The sequence below is a fragment of the Plecotus auritus genome, assembly GCF_963455305.1.
Source record: "Plecotus auritus genome assembly, chromosome: 4".
Lineage (NCBI taxonomy): Eukaryota > Metazoa > Chordata > Mammalia > Chiroptera > Vespertilionidae > Plecotus > Plecotus auritus.
In genome coordinates, this window is record NC_137775.1 from 101767414 (window position 1) to 101786320 (window position 18907).

At 58.1% G+C, this 18907-nt stretch overlaps 2 protein-coding genes across 5 annotated transcripts; both read left to right on the forward strand.

Annotated features, from left to right (window-relative positions):
* Positions 1–1943: 1943 nt before the first annotated feature.
* SLC44A4 (solute carrier family 44 member 4) lies at positions 1944–12712 on the forward strand. Of its 4 annotated transcripts, XM_080664793.1 has the most exons (18): positions 1944–2354; positions 2996–3095; positions 3173–3298; positions 3452–3512; positions 6961–7048; positions 7124–7207; positions 7443–7678; positions 7760–7859; positions 8438–8530; positions 8798–8900; positions 10671–10924; positions 11006–11100; positions 11202–11305; positions 11407–11480; positions 11646–11716; positions 11804–11898; positions 11969–12053; positions 12489–12712. In XM_080664793.1, the coding sequence occupies exons 1-18, from the start codon at positions 2089–2091 to the stop codon at positions 12608–12610; spliced, it is 2157 nt and encodes a 718-aa protein (XP_080520919.1). In that variant the 5' UTR covers positions 1944–2088; the 3' UTR covers positions 12611–12712. The 4 variants fall into 4 exon arrangements, with proteins under 4 accessions (XP_080520919.1, XP_080520918.1, XP_080520917.1 ...); XM_080664792.1 differs by having other exon boundaries at positions 7443–7859; XM_080664791.1 differs by lacking the exon at positions 12489–12712 and having other exon boundaries at positions 11969–12468.
* Positions 12713–12874: 162 nt separating this feature from the next.
* Positions 12875–18636, forward strand: NEU1 (neuraminidase 1). The gene is made up of 6 exons (XM_080667150.1): positions 12875–13270; positions 13674–13866; positions 15662–15924; positions 16432–16614; positions 16712–16934; positions 17025–18636. Exons 1-6 carry the CDS (start codon positions 13109–13111, stop codon positions 17249–17251), a joined length of 1251 nt encoding a protein of 416 aa, XP_080523276.1. The 5' UTR covers positions 12875–13108; the 3' UTR covers positions 17252–18636.
* Positions 18637–18907: the final 271 nt, after the last annotated feature.

Below are 18907 nucleotides of genomic sequence, written 5' to 3' on the forward strand. Positions count from 1 at the left end.
GAGGAGGAACTGGAGTGTGTCCGGGACCACAGGCGGAGGTGGAGCTGTGACGTGGGTGGGCGGGGCCTAGGCAGGTGAGTTGCCAGGTCTCCCGGCTCCCAATCACTCCCAACTCCTCCAATCACTCCGGAGACGCTGAACCATGGGGGGAAAGCCGGCTGGGGATGAGGCCTACGGTGAGGCTAGGGGGAGGCCAGGAACCTGCGAAGGAGGGAGACCTGGCTGGGCCATTCGGGCTGACCTGGGCAGAGGCGCTGGGGGAGCTCATGGAAGAAGGCAGAGCCAGGGTCCTGGGAGGAGGATGGGGTTCAGGGGCTTGGGGCTGTTGCTAAGGAAACTGGGGAGTGAAACGGGTTTTGGGCTTTATTTAGCCCCTGGGACCAGGTGTTTCAGGCCCAGACACTGGTCCCTCAGGGCATGGCCCTGGGAAGGAAAGGAGCCTGAATGGAAGGAGGTAGGGTGTGGTCTTGAGCAGGGGCTGGGGCGAGGGCTGTGGAACCTGCAGCTGCTGGGTGAGGCCCAGCCAGCAGAAGGCTGGGTCCCCAGGAGGTTCAGCCTGGACCCTGGGCTGAGGGGAGTGTGCTGGGGGTCTTCCCACAGGGTCGCTGAGCAGTGGCAGGGAAGTGGGTTGTGCTGGGGCCCCGATGAGGAGTTGGGGCTCAGGGTCTTTATGAAGAATAGAGGCGGGGCCTCCTGGGGTCCCCCTGAAGGGTGAAGGGTAAGGCCTGAGGGGAGATGGAGCAAGAAGCCTGTGTCTGTCCAGAATCTGGGAGCCTTCCCAGGACCTTGAGGGTTAGGGATGGGGAGGTGTGAGGGAGAGGGACCGGGACCAACCTCGGGGATCCCTGTGAGCAGTGGGGGCTGGGAGCCTGCCTGCACAGGTCCCTCGGGGTTTAGGGATCTGAGCCCCTGTTCTGGAGGGAAGGGGACTCCCAGAGGGGAGGCCTGGGTTTCAAGGGGGCCAGGAAGGAGAGGAGGACTTCCTGGGAGACTTCCTGGAGTAGCTTTGGGTCAATCATTGATCTTATGTCCAAGAGCTGTGCAGGGACAGAGTCCAGGCGTCTGCAGAGCACGGACCCCACCTCTTCCCACACTGCCCAGCCCTCTGCCTCCCTCCTCAGTGCCCACAAGGGACCCTGGTGCCTGCCCCACTTCCTCCCTGTGTGTACTCAGGGAGGAGCAGGACACAGCCACAATCTCAACCACCGAGCTCAGGTGTCACCTGCTTGGATTGCTTGCCTGGCGACTGGCAGTGGCCGGGAGACAGGCCCTTCGGGAGTGGGTGTGCAGGGAGCTGCCTCCCTCCCCAGGCCCTGCAGGAGTTGGCCTGTGGCTCTAGTTTCTTTCCCCGCGGCCTGGGGCAGATGGGAGAGGGGCTGTGGCCTCCTTGTGGCTCCATCTGCCCGCCTGGGAGAGGAGGGGGACGGGATGGCAGCATGAGGGCCACTGGAAGTGGTGGACACAGAGTCCACCTCACCGGGGTGGGGGGGACGAAGGAGAGGTGGGCCAGGGTGGAGGCAGGAGGGGAAGTTACTGTCCTGGAAATGACCCGTAAAGGCCCCTCCCCATCCCCCCAAGGCCACCTGGGGAATTCACCGTGAGCAGCAGACCTGCTGGCGGGCCTTGATCCTACCTTTCCGCTCCCCCATTCCCCTCCTGCCAGCCCTGCCCCTGTCCATTTTCCTTGGTGGGGACAGGAAATGGGGAGAGTCCCGAGTGCCTCGCTCTCCACTCTGCTCCCCATTGCCCGCAGGGAAGCCTGTCAGACACGACCCTTCTTTCCGAGGCCCCATCAAGAGCAGGTGAGCTCTGGGAACGGCGCTGGGGGCAGGGGTGCCTCGCCTTGGCCGTGTACTTGCTGAAAAGTTGGTAAGAAGCTTGTGCCAGGAGAGCGGGGCGCTGCCGTGGTGGAGGGGCCGCGGCTCGGGCCCGTGATGTTCTGGCGCGTGCCCTTCAGAAACCTTAGCTGAGCAAGGCAGCTGTGTGCTTCCTGGTGGCTCTGGAGGCTAGCTCACCCACCAGGAGGCCTTCCTAAGGAAGCCCACCGCCCAGCGCGCTCAGCAGGCCCTTCCCGCAGGGGCTGCACCGATGTCATCTGCTGTGTCCTCTTCCTCCTCTTCCTCCTGGGCTATGCGGCGCTGGGCGTCGTGGGTGAGTTCCCAGCTGCGTGGAGCGGGCGGCAGCAGGGGCAGTGACCAGGGAGAGACGATTCCCAGGGCTGCTCCCCACGACGTCCCTGCCGCCCCCTCCTGTGATTCTGTGTGTCTGTGTCCAGCGTGGGTGTATGGAGACCCCAGGCAAGTCCTCTATCCCAGGAACTCCACCGGGGCCTACTGCGGCATGGGGGCCAACAAGTGAGTACACCAACGGGGCCAGAGGGAGGTGAGGGGGGATTGGGCAGGGACCCATCAGCCACATCGAGCAGCCTCCCGTCTGGGCAGCTGGCTTATGAGGGTCTCTCCCATTGCAAGGCGAGGGAGAGCCAGGGTCAGGTGCACAGGCTTCAGACTTTGGAGATGGCCTTTGGCTCCCCGCCTGGGGTCCTGGTTGTGGCCTTGCAAGGTGCTCAGCCTCTTTGAGCTCCGACTTTGCCATCTGAGACACAGGGGTGACCCCAGCAAGGTGCTGTTGGTCCTCGTAGGTAGGAAATGGCCCATCAACAACCAAACCTCCGGCATTTACATGGCGTTCGCATGGCGGGCACTGGTAGTTACCACGATGGGACTGAGGCTGTGAGCAGTAGAGGGCCTTGCTCAAGGTCATAAAGCTGGGTGGTGATTGGGCTCCAGAGTTCATCATGCTTTTAACCATTTGCGAGCGTGGATTTGCTCAGCGCTGTCTGAACCATCTGCGGCGCTGAATGACTGGAGATCTTTCGGTCTCTCATACCTCCAACTGGCCTGAGTTTCCTGAGGCCAGGAGCTAGGTGTGCAGCCTGGAGGCAAGGCCCAGCCGTCCCTCCTGCCCCTACACATGTCCATCCTCCCTCCTGCAGAGATAAACCCTATCTCCTGTACTTCAACATCTTCAGCTGCATCCTGGCCACCAACATCATCACAGTTGCTGAGCACGGCCTGCAATGCCCCACGCCCCAGGTCAGAGCCTGGGACCTGCCTCTGCCCAGATCGCCCCCAGGTCTGGAAAGAGCCCCACAGCACGCCCTCTACCCCAGGTGTGTGTGTCCTCCTGTCCAGCGGCCCCCTGGGTCGTGAGTCAGGGTGAGCTCTCACTGACGGTCGGGAAGGTCTTCTATGCTGCAAACCGGACTGTCTGCCTGCCAGGGGTGCCCTGGGATATGGTGAGCGCTGCCCCAGCATCATCGCTGTCATCAAGGAGGGGCCACATGGGTGGGGTGCAGGGGAAGTTGGGAAGGTGACTGGTGGTAGTGCCGGGGGCGGGGGGGTCACTCCATTCTGCTGTGACTGGTGTCTGACCCTCCCCCCACCCCCAGCCAGTACTCCAAAGCCTGGAACGAGAGCTCTGCCCCAGCTTCATCCTCCCCTCCGCTCCAGGTGAGAGCACACTCCTCCTCAGAGTCAGGTAGCCTGTACTTTATTGCTCAAATGAGGAAGCCAGGCCCAGGGACAGTGAAGTCACACAGCAGGACAGTGCAGTTGCCCTGCGGCGCGGGTGTGGCTGGCGCAGGAAGTGCAGCTGCCCTGGAGCTGCGTGTTGGTGGGGAATCAGAGAGATTCAGAGAGTGTGTGGCAACCACGAAGGCTATGCATGGCGTATGCACCCACACACTTTTATTTTTATTTTATTTTTTAAAATATATTTTATTGATTTTTTACAGAGAGGAAAGGAGAGGGATAGAGAGTTAGAAACATCGATGAGAGAGAAACATCGATTCAGCTGCCTCTTGCATACTCCCTACTGGGGATGTGCCCGCAACCAAGGTACATGCACTTGACCGGAATTGAACCTGGGACCCTTGAGTCCGCAGGCCGACGCTCTATCCACTGAGCCAAACCGGTTAGGGCCCACGCACTTTTAGGTGCGTGCATAGAAGACAGACCAGAAGTTCACCCAATGCTACAGGTGAATATGGCTGGCGGTGGGGTGGCAGTTGACTAATTTTAATTCTGTATGCTGTTTTTTCCAATAGTAAATTTTTCTTTAAACAACCAAATTATTTTTATGACTTTTTTAATTGAGAGAGAGAGGAAGGGGAGGGAGAAAGAGGAACATTAATGTGAGAGACATCCATCAGCTGCCTCCTGCATGACCCCTACTGGGGATTGAGCCCAAAACCCGGGTATGGCCCTAACCAGCTTGGCTCAGTGGATAGAGCACCAGCCTGTGGACTGAAGGGTCCCAGGTTTGATTCCAGCCAAGGGCACATGCCTGGGTTGTGGGCTCAATCCCCAGTAGGGGGAGTGCAGGAGGAAGCCGATCAATGATTCTCTCTCATCATTGACTAGAGGCCCGGTGCATGAAATTCGTGCATGGGTGGAGGGGGGGAGGTGTCTCTCAGCCCAGCCTGCACCTTCTCCAATCTGGGACCCCTCAAGGGATGTCCGACTGCCCGTTTAGGCCCGATCCCACGCAATCGGGCCTAAACGGGCAGTCGGACATCCCTCTCACAATCCAGGACTGCTGGCTCCCAACTGCTCGCCTGCCTGCCTTCCTGATTGCCCCTAACCGCTCTGCCTGCCAGCCTGATCACCCCCTAACCACTCCCCTGCCAGCCTGATTGATGCCTAACTGCTCCCCTGCCAGCCCAATTGCCCCTAACTGCCCTCCCCTGCAGGCCTGGTCCCCCCCCCACTGCTCTCCCTTGCAGGCCTGGGTCCCCCCCAACTGCCCTTTCCTGCAGGCCCGGTCGCCCCCAACTTCCCTCCTCTGCCAGCCTGGTCACCCCTAACTGCCCTCCCCTGCAGGCTTGATCGCTCCTAACTGCCCTCCCTTGCAGGCCTGGTCCCTCCCAACTGCCCTCCCCTGCTGGCCTGATCGCCCACAACTGCCCTCCCTTGCAGACCTGGTCCCTCCCTTGCTGGCCATCTTGTGGCAGCCATCTTGTGTCCACCTGGGGCAGCCATCTTGTGTGTTGGCGTGACGATCAATTTGCATATTACTCTTATTCAATAGGCTAGAGGCCTGGTGCACAGGTGGGGGCCAGCTGGTTTGCCCTGAAGGGTGTCCCGGATCAGGGTGGGGGTTCCCTTGGGGCATGGGGTGGCCTGGGCGAGGGGCCTGTGGTGGTTTGCAGGCCAGCCATGCCCCCCGGCGACCCAAGCGGAGGCCCTGGTATCTGGGATTTATTTATCTTCTATAATTGAAACTTTGTAGCCTTGAGCGGAGGCCAGGGCTGCGGGAGCTTGGCTTCCTCCATCGCCAGGGAAACCCAAGCCTCCTGCTCTCTCCAGCTTTGTGGCTGCGGCCATTTTTGTTGGGATTTATTTATCTTCTATAATTGAAACTTTGTAGCCTTTGAGCAGAGGCTAGGGCAGGCCAGGGTGGGCGGAAAGCTTGGTTTCCTCAATCGCTGGGGAAACCCAAGCCTCCTGCTCCTCAGTGGCCACAGCCATTTTTGTTGGAATTTATTTATCTTCTATAATTAAAACTTTGTAGCCTTAAGCGGAGGCCAAGGCAGGCCAGGAAGCTTGGCTTCCTCCATTGCCAGGGAAACCCAAGTCTCCTGCTCGCTCAGTGGCTGCAGCCATCTTGGTTGCGTTAATTTGCATACTCGCTCCTGATTGGCTGGTGGGCGTGGCTTGTGGGTGTAGCGGAGGTATGGTCAATTTGCATATTACTCTTTTATTAGATAGGCTGTTTCTCTCTCTCTCCTCCTCCCTTCCTCTCTGAAATCAATAAAGAAATACATATTTAAACACACACACACACACACACACACACACAAACAGCCCTGACAGGTTTGGCTCACTGGATAGAGCATCAGCCTGCAGACTCAAGGGTCCCAGGTTCGATTCCAGTCAAGGGCATGTACCTTGATTGCGGGCACATCCCCAATAGGGGGTGTGCAGGAGGCTGCTGATTGGTGTTTCTCTCTCATCGATGTTTCTAACTCCCTCTCCCTTCCTTTCTATAAAAAAATCAATAAAATATATTTTTTTAAAAAAAACCGGGTATGTGCGCTGACCAGGAATCAAACCAGTGACCTTTCAGTATACTGGATGATGCTCAATCAACCAAGCTACACCGGCCGGGGCAGTCAATGTTATTTTTTTAAAGAAAAAATATTTATAGCATGAGAAAAGATACCCAGTTCTCACCATAAAGACAATAGGAAGTACCTCAAATGAACACTCCAAAGTCAGATCTGGACTTAAGTTCCAGCACTTTCTAGCTGTGTGGTCTTGGGCTAATTGTTCAACCTCTCCAAGCCTTATTTTCTCTTGAGAATGTCAATGCCAAGTTTACCTGGCAACGTTGTAAGGGTGACGACAAATGCTGTGGGCATGTAATCGGTGCCAAGGAGAAGGCACAAGCCTCCTGCAGGAGGCAAGATGAGGCGAGGATGGAGCTTGACAGGGAGAGGGGCGCAGCAAGAGCGACAGCTCGGGAGGCCTGAAGCCTGGCTGTGAGGTGAGCAGGGTCAGGGCCGAGCCTCGGAGGAGCCTGAGCAGCAGAGTGGCTCGGGCTCTGGGATGACAAGGCCCACGCTGTGCATGGCTCCCTGGCACCCAGGCAGAGGAGGGCTGATGGACGGCAAGGTAGGAAGTGGAGGTTTCCTAAGAGCCAGCCCAGAGCAAAGGAGAGTGTGAGGCGGCAGCCCTGGGAGGGGAGGACGGGGACGTAGAGTGAAGGCAGCGTGGCCTGCGCTCCCTGCCAGAGCTTCCTTTTGCTGTGGAATCAAGAACAGCTCTCAGAGGGGAGCAGACCATCTCTCCTGCCCCCCTCAGGGCTGTGGCTGAGGTGCGGCCAGAGACTTTCAAGGCAAAGCTCTGTGCCGGCCCCCCCACCCCACCCCCCGCAGTAGCTGTTCTCTTCCTCCAGCTCTGGGGCGCTGTTTTCCATACCCCAATAGTACACAGTTCGAGTTCCCAGGGATCTCTGGCAACACCTCCATCAACCAGGGGATCAGGTGGGTACCGCTGCCTCCACAGCTCTGCCCTCTGCCCTTCCAACCACAGCCCTATTGGACTCTGTCTCTCCCTAGTGGTCTTCTGGACAGCCTCAATGCCCGTGACATCAGCGTTAAGATCTTTGAAGACTTAGCCCAATCCTGGTACTGGATTCTTGCGTGAGTCACCAAATTGCCCGCTTTCTCCTTCCATTCTCCCTCCCTGATCCGCATCCTCCAGCCCAGTGTCTGAAACTGAGTCTGTAGACAAAGGAGGAGGAGCCAGAGCTCAGAACGGACCCCAAGCCCAACAGGATTTATAATAGAAAGGGGGTCTAATCTGAAGACTATAGAGGTGTGAGGAAAGGCATTTGGGGGCCTGGGGTGACCCTCACCTACCTCCTCCTGCCTACAGTGCCCTTGGCGTGGCTCTCATCCTGAGCCTGCTGTTTCTCCTGCTTCTTCGCCTGGTGGCTGGGCCCCTGGTGCTGGTCCTGATCCTAGGGGTGCTGGGGGTGCTAGCATATGGCATCTACCACTGCTGGAAGGAGTACCAGGTGCTGCGGGACCAGGGTGCCTCCATCACCCAGCTGGGCTTCACCACCAACCTCGGCGCCTACCACAGTGTTCAGGAGACCTGGCTGGTGGCCCGTGAGTACCCCGCCCCTCCCAATGCCAACTGCCAAAGGGCTGCCCTGCCCCTGACCGCCCCTCTGCCCTGTCCACCCTCAGTGATCGTGCTGGCTGTGCTGGAAGGCCTCCTGCTGCTCATGCTCATCTTCCTGCGGCAGCGGATCCGCATCGCCATCGCCCTCCTGAAGGAGGCCAGCAAGTCAGGGCCTACCCGAGACAGGCGGGCAGAGGGCAGGATGTGGCCGGTGGGCGGCTGGGCAGGTGCAGGGCCCTGCAGAAGAAGGGCAGAATAGTGCAGTTGTTAATACTGCTGTGACAGCCTTTCTGAGCCTCCGTTTACCCATCTGTGAAGTGGGGGTGAGAGCATACTTACCTTGTAGGGTGCCCTGAGGATGAAGTGAGTATCTCATCAAGGCCTCAAGCATGAAGCAGGCCCTCAAGAAGGGCAGTTCTGGCAGTCACTGTTGCCATGGTGATGGAGGGCAGGATGGTGGGAACCCAGGAAGGGTGGGGAAGCAGCAGCTTGCTCCCAACCAAGACCCACCTGCTAGGTTGGTCAACAAACCACTTTAAGGACTCCCTTACCTTACTTTCCCTGAAGCTGTCCAGGGGGCTTCTCTGAGACTCTCACTTCCTCTAAGGGCCCCCTGAGCCTCATTCATTGAATTCTGTTCACTGGGAGCTCCTAGGCGTGCCCAGCCCCGGGGTGGAACAGGCCCTGGGGCAGAGGTGGGGCCGGGGCGGGCCTGCTGGTGGACAGTGCTCACTTCCCTGCAGGGCTATGGGACAGATGATGTCCACTTTGTTCTACCCGCTGGTCACCTTTGTCCTCCTGCTCGTCTGCATTGCCTACTGGGCCATGACTGCTCTGTATCCTTTGCCCACACAGCCAGCCCTCCTGGTGTACGTGCTGGCAGAGGGCAGAAAGGGAAGGACTTGCCCACTCAGTACCTTAGTGCTGAGAAGGTGCCAGTCTCTCTGGGCATGCACAGCATGGCCCGGGGACAGAGTGGAAGAACGAGCCCAGGCAGAGGTCCGGCCTCGCCAGGGAGCATCCGGCACCAGCACCTGGGAAGGCCCTGTGGAGGGCACCTGCAGAGACCTGGTGTGGCCATGCTTTCCTTGACGTCCCTCTGGGTACCTGGCCACCTCAGGACAACCTCAGTATGTCTTCTGGGCACCCAACGCCAGCTTCCCCAGCTGTGAGGCAGTGCCACTGAATGCATCGTGCGACCCCATGGTGAGGGGCTTGGGGGGTGAATGTGGAGGGGCACCAGTAGGGCTGAGGGCACCTTAGGGGACAAATGCCTCCTTATGCAGTGGGAACCGAGGACTAGAGAGGACAGAGGCTCACTCAAGGTCACACAACAGGCCCCAACAGAGCCCGAAAGGGAGCCAGTCCGCGGACTCCAGATCCAGGAGTCCTGCCCGAGCCAGGGAGGGCCACTGAGGCCGTGTGCTGTGCCTGAGGCAGCGCCAGGCCTCAGGAAGCTGGATGCCAGGGCCCTGCCCTCCCCAGGACATTCCTCTGCTGGACCACAAACCCCAGCCAGTCCCCTCTATAAAGTGGAGCTAATCATAATACCCTCATAATACCGGGCTCTCAGGACCATGCAGTGACTTCGAAGTGCTTAGCACAAAGCCCAGCGCCTGATTAGTGCTGATAGCTGTGGGTTTTGTTTAGTTTTTTTATCTTCCTCCCTGGGAACACACTGCCCTAGGCAATAGGCAGGTGAGCCACCCTGCCATGCCCTGCGGGGTCTGGGAGAGAAGCTGCCAGGCTCCCCCTGAGGTTCCCAGGGGGTGGCCTGGACCTCTAGGAATTGACTGTCCTCAAAGCTTTTTTGTGGCCACCTGCTCTGAGTGGGACCGGACTCTGCCCACAGGCATTGGCCCCCACTCTAAAGGAGAGGGAGGCCTGCTTTTGTTTGCGAAGGACCCTATGTGCCAAGCACTGAGTGTGCAAAGCCCCAGATGACCTGTGCTTGCTTCAGCCTGCTCAGGACCTAGCTGTGGAGGCTGACACAGCCCGCAGGTACACACAAATGGAAAGTGCATTTTCTTATTACAAAATGTCAAACATGCACTCAGTCCCAGCAATTATCAAGGCTGTCACAGTGGCTGGAAAGGGTTGTTTTTTATTTCTATGCTTTTCACTTATTATTGGAAATTTTTCAAACACACACTAAGAAGAGAATTCCCATACCCAGATTCCACACCTTTGACTTTCTCGTTTCATCCATCTCACCCCTACCCCTAAGTGCAAATTTTTTTTTCTAGAGTTTAAGGGAAATTTTGGACATCATGCCATTTCACTTGTAAACATATCAGGATGGATCTCAACAGATAAGGACTTCTTTAAAATATATTTTTTATTGATTTCAGGGAGGAAGGGACAGGGAGAGATAGAAACATCAATGATGATGAGAATCATTGATCTGCTGCCTCCTGCACACCCCCTACTGGGGATCAAGCCTGCAATGCAGGCATGTGCCCTTGACGGAATCAAACCTGGGACCCTTCAGTCCGAGGGCCATTGAGCCATTGCTCTATCCATTGAGCCAAACCGGCTAGGGCAACAGATAAGACTTTAAAAAAGCATAGCCACTATAACCATTATCAAACCCAACAAAATTAACAATAATCCCTTAATGTCATCAGATACCCAGTCTCCTCAATTTTGCTGGAAAGAATTTTGGTTGGAGTTGCAGAGGCTGCTCTGGGAGGGGACAGCTGATCGAGGGCCAGGCTCTCCAGAGCCAGGCCTTGGCCCCACGGTCCCCACACACCATTAAGGCCTGGCCCACACCACACGGCCTGGGAACTCCTGTGCTCACCCAGAGACGGAAAGGAGAGATTGATGCTCACACAATAGGCGAGACCAGCCCACTTAGAACCTGGCAGTGGGTCTCCCGGAAGGAGCCCCTTCCCCAGCTGGGGGAGGCTTTGCTTCTTTCCACTCTGGGAGTGGCAGGTGCTGGCTGGGAATGGACCTGTCTGTGCTCCCCAGGCTCAGCCCATGAACTCCTCGTGCCCAGGGTTGATGTGCGTCTTCCAGGGCTACTTGTCCACAGGCCTGGTGCAACGTTCTCTCTTCAACTTGCAAATCTACGGGGTCCTGGGGCTATTCTGGACCCTCAACTGGGTCCTGGCTCTGGGCCAGTGTGTCCTGGCTGGGGCCTTTGCCTCCTTCTACTGGGCCTTCCACAAGCCCCGGGATATCCCCACCTTCCCCTTAAGCACTGCCTTCATCCGCACACTGCGGTAAGCCTGGGGAGGGGTGGGGTTGGGAGCCTGGGAGTCCCAGGGGTCGGGGCTGCCTCTGACTGCCTAATCCCTGGGCAGTTACCACACTGGGTCCCTGGCCTTTGGGGCCCTCATCCTGACCCTTGTGCAGATAGCGCGGGTCATCTTGGAGTACATTGACCACAAGCTGAGAGGTGAGCCAAGGTCAGGGGCTGGGGAAGGCCCAGCTGAGCAACTGAGTCCTTGGGGAGAGGCGCTCAGGACCTGTGTCCCGGGTTCTGTCCCTGCCGCCCAGGCGCCCAGAACCCTATGGCCCGCTGCATCATGTGCTGCTTCAAGTGCTGCCTCTGGTGTCTGGAAAAGTTTATCAAGTTCCTGAACCGCAACGCATACATCATGGTGAGCCCATTGCAGGAGCAGCCCCTGCTCCAGGGCCGGTGGCCGGCCCCGCCCGGCCCAGGTGAGCTCTCACAGGTGACTGACCTTCCCATCTCACCCAGATCGCCATCTACGGGAAGAATTTCTGTGTCTCAGCCAGAGACGCCTTCATGCTGCTCATGCGGAACATTGTCAGGTCAGGCTGCCCCACCCGTGGTCTCCCGCCCGCCTGTTGGGGGGAGGGCCCCCCCCCCCGCTGTGCTCAGAGGGCCTCCACCCTGTATGGGAACCATGTCCATTTGCCTCTGTCACGGCAAGTGATGGAGGCAGTTCCATCCAGCCCGGACCTCTCCCCGTGCAGGGTGGTGGTCCTGGACAAGGTCACAGACCTGCTGCTGCTCTTCGGGAAGCTGCTGGTGGTGGGAGGTGTCGGTAAGGACCAGGCCCGAGCTGCCAGCACCGGGCAGGGGTGCGGGGAAGTGGAGAGCTGGCTCCCAGGGTGACGCTGACCTCCCGCAGGGGTCCTGTCCTTCTTTTTCTTCACCGGTCGCCTCCTGGGGCTGGGCAAAGACTTTGAGAGCGGCCCCCTCAACTATTACTGGCTGCCCATCATGGTGAGTGACTCCCCCTCTCTGCCGCACCCCCTGGTTCACCAAAGAGACCCTAACAGGTTGTGTCCTGCAGATCTCCGTCCTGGGGGCCTACGTCATCGCCAGCGGCTTCTTCAGCGTCTTTGGCATGTGTGTGGACACGCTCTTCCTCTGCTTCCGTGAGTGGCACCCTCGCACCTGCACCCAACGTCAGGGTACAGGCTGGGTGAGAAGGGGAAGTGAGCGCCCAGCTGGGGGGCTACTCCAAGGAGTTCCCCAGGGGAGAGACCGCCTGTGGTCCCCCGGGAAACCCCGGGGAAGTGCGGGCTGGCCTTGGGGCTGTGGGGAGCGGGATCCCCTCACCAGGCTGTGGGCACCCCTCAGGCTCTGGTCGTGCGGCTCCGCGCCGCGCAGGGGGAATGCGGTCCCCGCGAACCTGACCACGGGGTGGGATGTGCTATCATGATCCCACTTGACAAATGAGGGGACGGAGTTGCACCGACCCACCCTGAGAGTTCCAAACCTGCGCCCTGCACCGCCACGCCGCCGGCGGAGGGCAGCCCGGAGCGGGCCGCCGTCCGCCCCCGCCCGCTAAGGGCCTGCTTGCGGCGCAGTGGAAGACCTGGAGCGGAACGACGGCTCCCCGGCCCGGCCCTACTTCATGTCCAAGGCGCTCCTGCAGATTCTCGGCAAGAAGAACGACGCGCCCCCGGGGGGCAAGAGGAAGAAGCCCTGAGCCGGCGCCGCCCCCGCGCGCGCAGCCTCCCAGCCTCCCCTCCCGCTCAGGTCTTGATTTTGTAGTAAAAAGATGCTATTAAAGATTGATACATATTTTGTTTTCGCAAAAAGTCTGGTACTGCTCTTACTCCGTCCTTGACAATGAGACCCTTTCCGCCCCGCACTTTAAAGTAGGCCCCGCCCCTAGGTCGCGCCCCAGCTGCTGCGACCAATCAAAAGGCTCTGAGGAGTCATCCCGGCCCTTCCTCATTCCGCCCGGGTCACGAGCTGCGGCGCTTCAAAGGGGGCCAATAGGAGGGCTACCTTAGAGGCGCTGAGGGGTCACGTGAGGAGTCCGAGTGTTTGGGGCCAATTAGAGTCGCAGAAGCGCAGCGGAGCGGTGGGCGTGGGGCGGGTCGGGAGGTGACACCTGAGTGCTTAAAGGGCCAGGGTCAGCTGACTGACTCCAGCCCGGGTTTAGTCCTGGGGGCCAGGGTTGCGGCCGCCGCGGGGAGAAATGATAGACGAGCGGCTCGGCTCGGTGCTCCTGGGCGGTCCCGAGAGGCCGCGGAGGCCGGGGTTCTGGGGAGTCTATGGGGTTCAGGTATTTGCCGCGATCTTCCCGCTGCTGTTGTCCGCGGCAGTGACCGCGGCGGGGGACGAGAACGACTTCAGGCTGGTGAGCAGCCCTCGCACCGCCGACCCCGATCCCGATCCCGACCCCGCAAGCGGCCCACGCCCGGCAGTGCCCGCGCGGGCTGCTGAGCCCCTCTCCGCGGGACTGCCCGCCCCGCCCCTCCATCCGCTCACAGCCCCTCCGTCTTCAGGCCCTTGTCCTCCGCATTCGCACTCCTTCCCCTTTTGAGGCCCCTCTTCTCCGAGGGCGCCTCTCCCCTCGCAGCCCCTCCCGCGCTCCGAGCCCCCGCTTCCCTCCAACCTTTCCCCGGGGTTCCCCGTCCTTGTTCTGGGACCCGCGCCCACTCGAGATCCCACACCTGCCTCTCCCAGGGGAGCCTGACCGCTACCCATCCGTCCTAAACCCCCAGTCACGTGTGTCCGCGTTGCCCCACCTCCCTCCGCAGGTCCAGCCGCTGGTGACCATGGAGCAGCTGCTGTGGGTGAGCGGGCGGCGGATCGGGGCTGTGGACACCTTCCGCATCCCGCTCATCACGGCCACCCCGCGGGGCACTCTCCTTGCCTTTGCCGAGGCCAGAAAGATGTCCACGTCGGACGAGGGAGCCAAGTTCATCGCTCTGCGGAGGTCCACAGACCAGGGTATACATCTTCCTGGGTCAGAGCCGGGGCTAGTTTGGGGGCGGCGGGGGGGGCGGGGGGGGGCGCGGTCCAGCCTGACCTGCCCGAGGGCCCTGGGGACGGGGCAGCTTGGAGAGCTGGCAGCCGAGGCCCCGGGGGAGAGAGCATCTGAGGAGAGAAGGTGCTCAGGACAGTGATCTGGAAATTGGGATCGCCACGGAGGTGAACATTCCTTCAAACATTTATCCCGCACTGACTGTATGCCTGGCACTGGGGTAGGTTCTGTGAATACAGTTACGAACAAATCGGCAAAAACCCAGCTTGGCAGGCTTATATTCTACTCGGGGAGACAGGGAAGCAGGCTAAAGGCAATGGCGAGACTAAAGGGAACAATGTAGGGGCGGGTGAGCCTGGAGGAAGGCCTGAGGTGGAAGTGTTTGAGGGCAGGGAGGAGCTGTGTGCTGGATGGAATGAGCAAGCGGAGAGCAGCTCAGGTCCAAGAGGTCAGGAAGCACAGGTCTGTGGTCCCGGCCCTTGGGAGGCCTCGGTCCGCAGCAGGAGCGGCAGGTTACAGGGCCTGGTTGAAAGGGCTTCTGCGGAGGCGCACCCTGGGTTTCAGCTCTCGTTTTGTTATTTTCTTAATGGTTAAATATGTATTGTTGAGGGGATTACAGGTGTCCCCTACTTCCCCCCATTGCCCCTCTCCACCTAGTTCCCACCCTCACAGGTCTTCACCACACTATTGTCTATCCATGGATTTTGCATACATGCATATAAGCTCTTTGGTTATTCTCTGCCTGCACCCCCATACCCTTCCCTCTGAGATCCGTCCCTCTGTTCCATGCTTCCATCCCTCTGAGCCCATTTTGTTCGTCAGTTTATTTTGTTACTTAGATTCCACATATGAGTGAGATCATGTGATATTGGTCTTTCTTTGACTGACTTCTTTCACTTAGCATGATACACTCCAGGTCCCTCCATGCTGTCTCAAAGGGTAAGCTTTTTTACTGCTGCATAGTATTCCATGGTGTAAATGTACCACAGCTTTTTTTTTTTAATATATTTTATTGATATTTTACAGAGAGGAAGGGAGAGGGATAGAGAGCTAGAAACATCGATGAGAGAGAAACATCGATCAGCTGCCTCCTGCACACCTCCCACTGGGGATGTGCCCACAACCAAGGTACATGCCCTTGACCGGAATCGAACCGGGACCCTTCAGTCCGCAGGCCGACGCTCTATCCACTGAGCCAAACCGGTTTCGGCACCACAGCTTTTTATCCACTCATCTGCTGATGGGCACGTGGACTGTTTCCAGATCTTAGCTATTGTAAATTGTGCTGCTATGAAAACATAAAGGAGCATACATTCTTTTTGATTGGTGTTTCGGGTTTCCTAGGATTTATTTCTAGAAGTGGGGTCACTGGGTCAAATGGCAGTTCCATATTTAATGTTTTGAGGAAACTCCATACTGTTTTCCATAATGGCTGCACCAGTCTGCATTCCCACCAGCTGTGCACGAGGGTTCCCTTTTCTCCACATCCTCGCCAGCACTTGTCTTGTTGATTTGTTGATGGTAACCATTCTGAGAGGTGTGAGATGGTATCACATTGTTGTTTTAATTGACATCTCTCGGATGATCAGTGACTGTGAGCACTTTCTATATGTCTCATTTTGGAAATCAGCCCTTACCCGATATCTCATCAGTGAATATGTCCTCCGCACAGTGGCTCCCTTTGTATCTTGAGAATGGTTCCTTTTGCTGGGCAGAAGCTTTTCAGTTCTGTGTGGTCCCATTTGTTTCTTTTTTCTTCAGGCAGCACATGGTCTCCTACAGCATTCATTGTGGACGATGGGGAGACCCCTGATGGGCTGAACCTGGGGGCCGTGGTGAGCGATGTGGAGACGGGAGTGGTGTTCCTTTTCTACTCCCTCTGTGCTCACAAGGCCGGCTGCCAGGTGGCCTCCACCATGTTGGTGTGGAGCAAGGATGATGGGGTCTCCTGGAGCCCACCCCGGAACCTCTCCCTGGATATCGGCACCGAGATGTTTGCCCCTGGACCGGGCTCTGGCATTCAGGTCTCTGTCCTGGGATGGGTAGAGGGGGTGCCTGGTGGGGAGTCTGGGAGATACCCCAACATGGACTCCTTCCCAGGAGAAGTGCCTGCAAAGTCAGTTTCTGTCTTGGGTGGGGTCCCTTGGAAGAAAGGGACATCCTGGGAGGAGTGGGAAGACGGAACTTCCCACCCAGTGGTCGTCAACAGGGCTGCAAATTAGAAAAAAACACCCCTTCCTTGAGCGGACACACATCTGTGCCATGGCGCAGCGTGGTGAGTGACAAGCCAAGGGAAGAGCAAGCTCCACCCCCTAGTGCCCGCCCCTGGTCCTGGATGTTCCAAAGGAGCTTATTCTGCTAAAGAGCGTAATTCAGCTGTGGCTGCTTGAGATCCGTCGGGGACCCCCCAGCAAGCAACAGAACTGAAGGGGAACACATGTGTCCCCACACTTAGGACCGGGTGGTTCCGCTTCCCGCCTCTGAGCCCCCCTCGGGTCTCCCTCTGTGACATGCAGCTCCCTTTCCCACAGAAACAGCGAGAGCCACGGAAGGGTCGGCTCATCGTGTGTGGCCACGGGACGCTGGAGCGGGATGGGGTCTTCTGCCTCCTCAGCGATGACCACGGTGCCTCCTGGCGCTATGGCAGTGGGGTCAGCGGCATCCCCTATGGCCAGCCCAAGCGGGAAAATGACTTCAACCCTGATGAGTGCCAGGTCAGGAGTCCATGGCTCCGCCCCCTCCCAGCTGCCAGCCTGGGCTCAGGGACAGCCCCTCTCGCAACCCCGCCCTGGGTCTGTTCTCTCTCCTCAGCCCTATGAGCTCCCGGACGGCTCAGTTGTCATCAACGCCCGGAACCAGAACAACTACCACTGCCACTGCCGAATCATCCTCCGCAGCTATGACGCCTGTGATACTCTGAGGCCCCGGGATGTGACCTTCGACCCTGAGCTGGTGGACCCTGTGGTTGCCGCAGGAGCTGTAGCCACCAGCTCGGGCATTGTCTTCTTCTCCAACCCAGCCCACCCGGAGTTCCGTGAGTGTCTGCGGGTGGGGGGCTGGGGCCTGTTGTCTAGAGAAGGCCTGGGCAGAGACCCTACTTTCCTGACTCCACTGCTCTCCCCAGGAGTGAACTTGACCCTGCGCTGGAGCTTCAGCAATGGTACCTCTTGGAGGAAAGAGACAGTCCAGCTCTGGCCAGGGCCCAGTGGCTACTCATCGCTGGCAGCCCTGGAGGGCGGTGTGGGCGGGGCGGACCAGGCCCCCCAGCTCTTCGTCCTATATGAGAAAGGCCGCGACTACTGCACAGAGAGCATCTCCCTGGCCAAAGTCAGCGTGTACGGGACACTCTGAGCTGCACACCTGCCACAGCGAGAAGGCCCTGGCCTTGGCGGCCTCAGGACCATGGCCTGCGGAGGGTCGCCGGGCGCCCAAAAGACAGTTCCACCTTCCCTTAGTCTCTAGCCTTTTGCAAAATCAAGTTTTCTTTGACAGGGAAATCGCTCCGTTAGGCGTCTCGCACACTTCCAGTTGGGGAAGTCCTGCCCCACCTGGAAGTGCTTCCTTTCCATAGCGCTGTGCTGGCCTTGCCCTTCCTGCCCCTCAGGTACCTGGCTCGATCCCTCCTTGGGCCTGTGGGCTGAATAAATGTGAACTCAGGGACTTGAGGAAGGCTGCGCTTCCGCTCAGGACGGCGGCTGTGGAGAGGGTTGCTGAAGCGCCTGGCGGGCAGGATGCTTGCTTTCAGGGGAAGGGACTACTAGACGCACCACCGACCTTGACTATTTGTGCATCAAAATGTTTAGCGCTCTGTCTTAGTGAAGGAGAACGAATGTGTGGAGTCTGGTTGTCCGTGACCGTCTGCATGTCTGTCCCTCGTAGACACTGTGGGCTGGGAATGGGCTCTGCAGAGGGCGCTGGGGTGCTGCCTGAGAAAGAACATCCGACTTGGGCAAATCAACTCTCCTTTCCCTTTCACATCCTCTCACCGAAAGCACATTGACCCTCACAGGGCAACGCGCAGTGGGAGGGGACCCGTAAGATACTTGAACCTGCTAAGTTTGGTATTTATAAGGTGAGTGGGCCCTGTCCTCTGGGAGGCAGGGAGCTGGGGCCCACAGTGCGGAGGGCAGGCCTGCCCCAGGCCAGCCAGGCGAACAAACACAAACAGATTTGGCGAGAAACGGCATCTTCATTCTCTAGCAGATGCTGGGGAAAGAGCCTGGGTGGCTGCAGGTGGTGGGAAGACATGCTTTCCTCCCGATGGAAAGAAAGTACAACAGCTGGACACGAGGAAAGAGCATCTCACACTCCCTGGCTCAGTTGGTTGGCCCGGACACCGAAGGGTGGTGCGTTTGATTCCTGGTCAGGGCACATACCCAGGTTGAGGGTTCAATCCCCGGTCCAGGTGTGTGCAGGAGGCAACCGATCCATGTTTTTCTCATATCTATGTTTCTCTTCTTTCCTCTCAAATTAACTAAAAAAAAAGAATGTCTCTCACATAAAGGGATGAGGGCCACATTCAGCTGCAGTTAAAAGTGTTTTCCCGACCAGCGTGGCTCAGTGGTTGAACATTGACCTATGAACCAGGAGTTCACAGTTCGATTCCCAGTCAGAACACATGGTGGGGTTGCAGGCTTGACCTCCAGTGAGGGGAGTGCAGGAGGCAGCTGATCAGTGATTCTCATCATTGATGTTCCTATTGCTCTCCCTCTCTGAAATCAATAAAAATATATTTTAAAAATAAAGTTTGTTTCAAGTGCTTCTCTAGCAAATGTCAGGGTAATTTATCCTACCTTACGTAAGAGGTGGGATAATACCGTGTTTCCCCGAAAATAAAACATCCTCCGAAAATAAGACCTACTTACAGGTTTCCTTCTGAGAGAAATATAAGGCATCCCCCGAAAATAAGGCCCCCAGGCTCCGTCTCAGAATGAAAATTAATTTACCGTAAACTGGTCGCTAGGGCCGCCCCAACTGGCGTCTAGCAACCAGTGACGTTACGCGGAG

Bases quoted from the DNA above. Each gene is read 5' to 3' on its own strand.
- SLC44A4 (XM_080664790.1), top strand. From the start codon at position 2,089: ATGTCATCTGCTGTGTCCTCTTCCTCCTCTTCCTCCTGGGCTATGCGG. The intron at 2,355-2,995 runs GTGAGTACACCA...TCCCTCCTGCAG, and splicing joins TGCGGCATGGGGGCCAACAA to AGATAAACCCTATCTCCTGT. The intron at 3,299-3,451 runs GTGAGCGCTGCC...CCCCACCCCCAG, and splicing joins CAGGGGTGCCCTGGGATATG to CCAGTACTCCAAAGCCTGGA.
- NEU1 (XM_080667150.1), top strand. From the start codon at position 13,109: ATGATAGACGAGCGGCTCGGCTCGGTGCTCCTGGGCGGTCCCGAGAGG. The intron at 13,271-13,673 runs GTGAGCAGCCCT...CTCCCTCCGCAG, and splicing joins ACGAGAACGACTTCAGGCTG to GTCCAGCCGCTGGTGACCAT. The intron at 16,935-17,024 runs GTGAGTGTCTGC...TGCTCTCCCCAG, and splicing joins CCCAGCCCACCCGGAGTTCC to GAGTGAACTTGACCCTGCGC.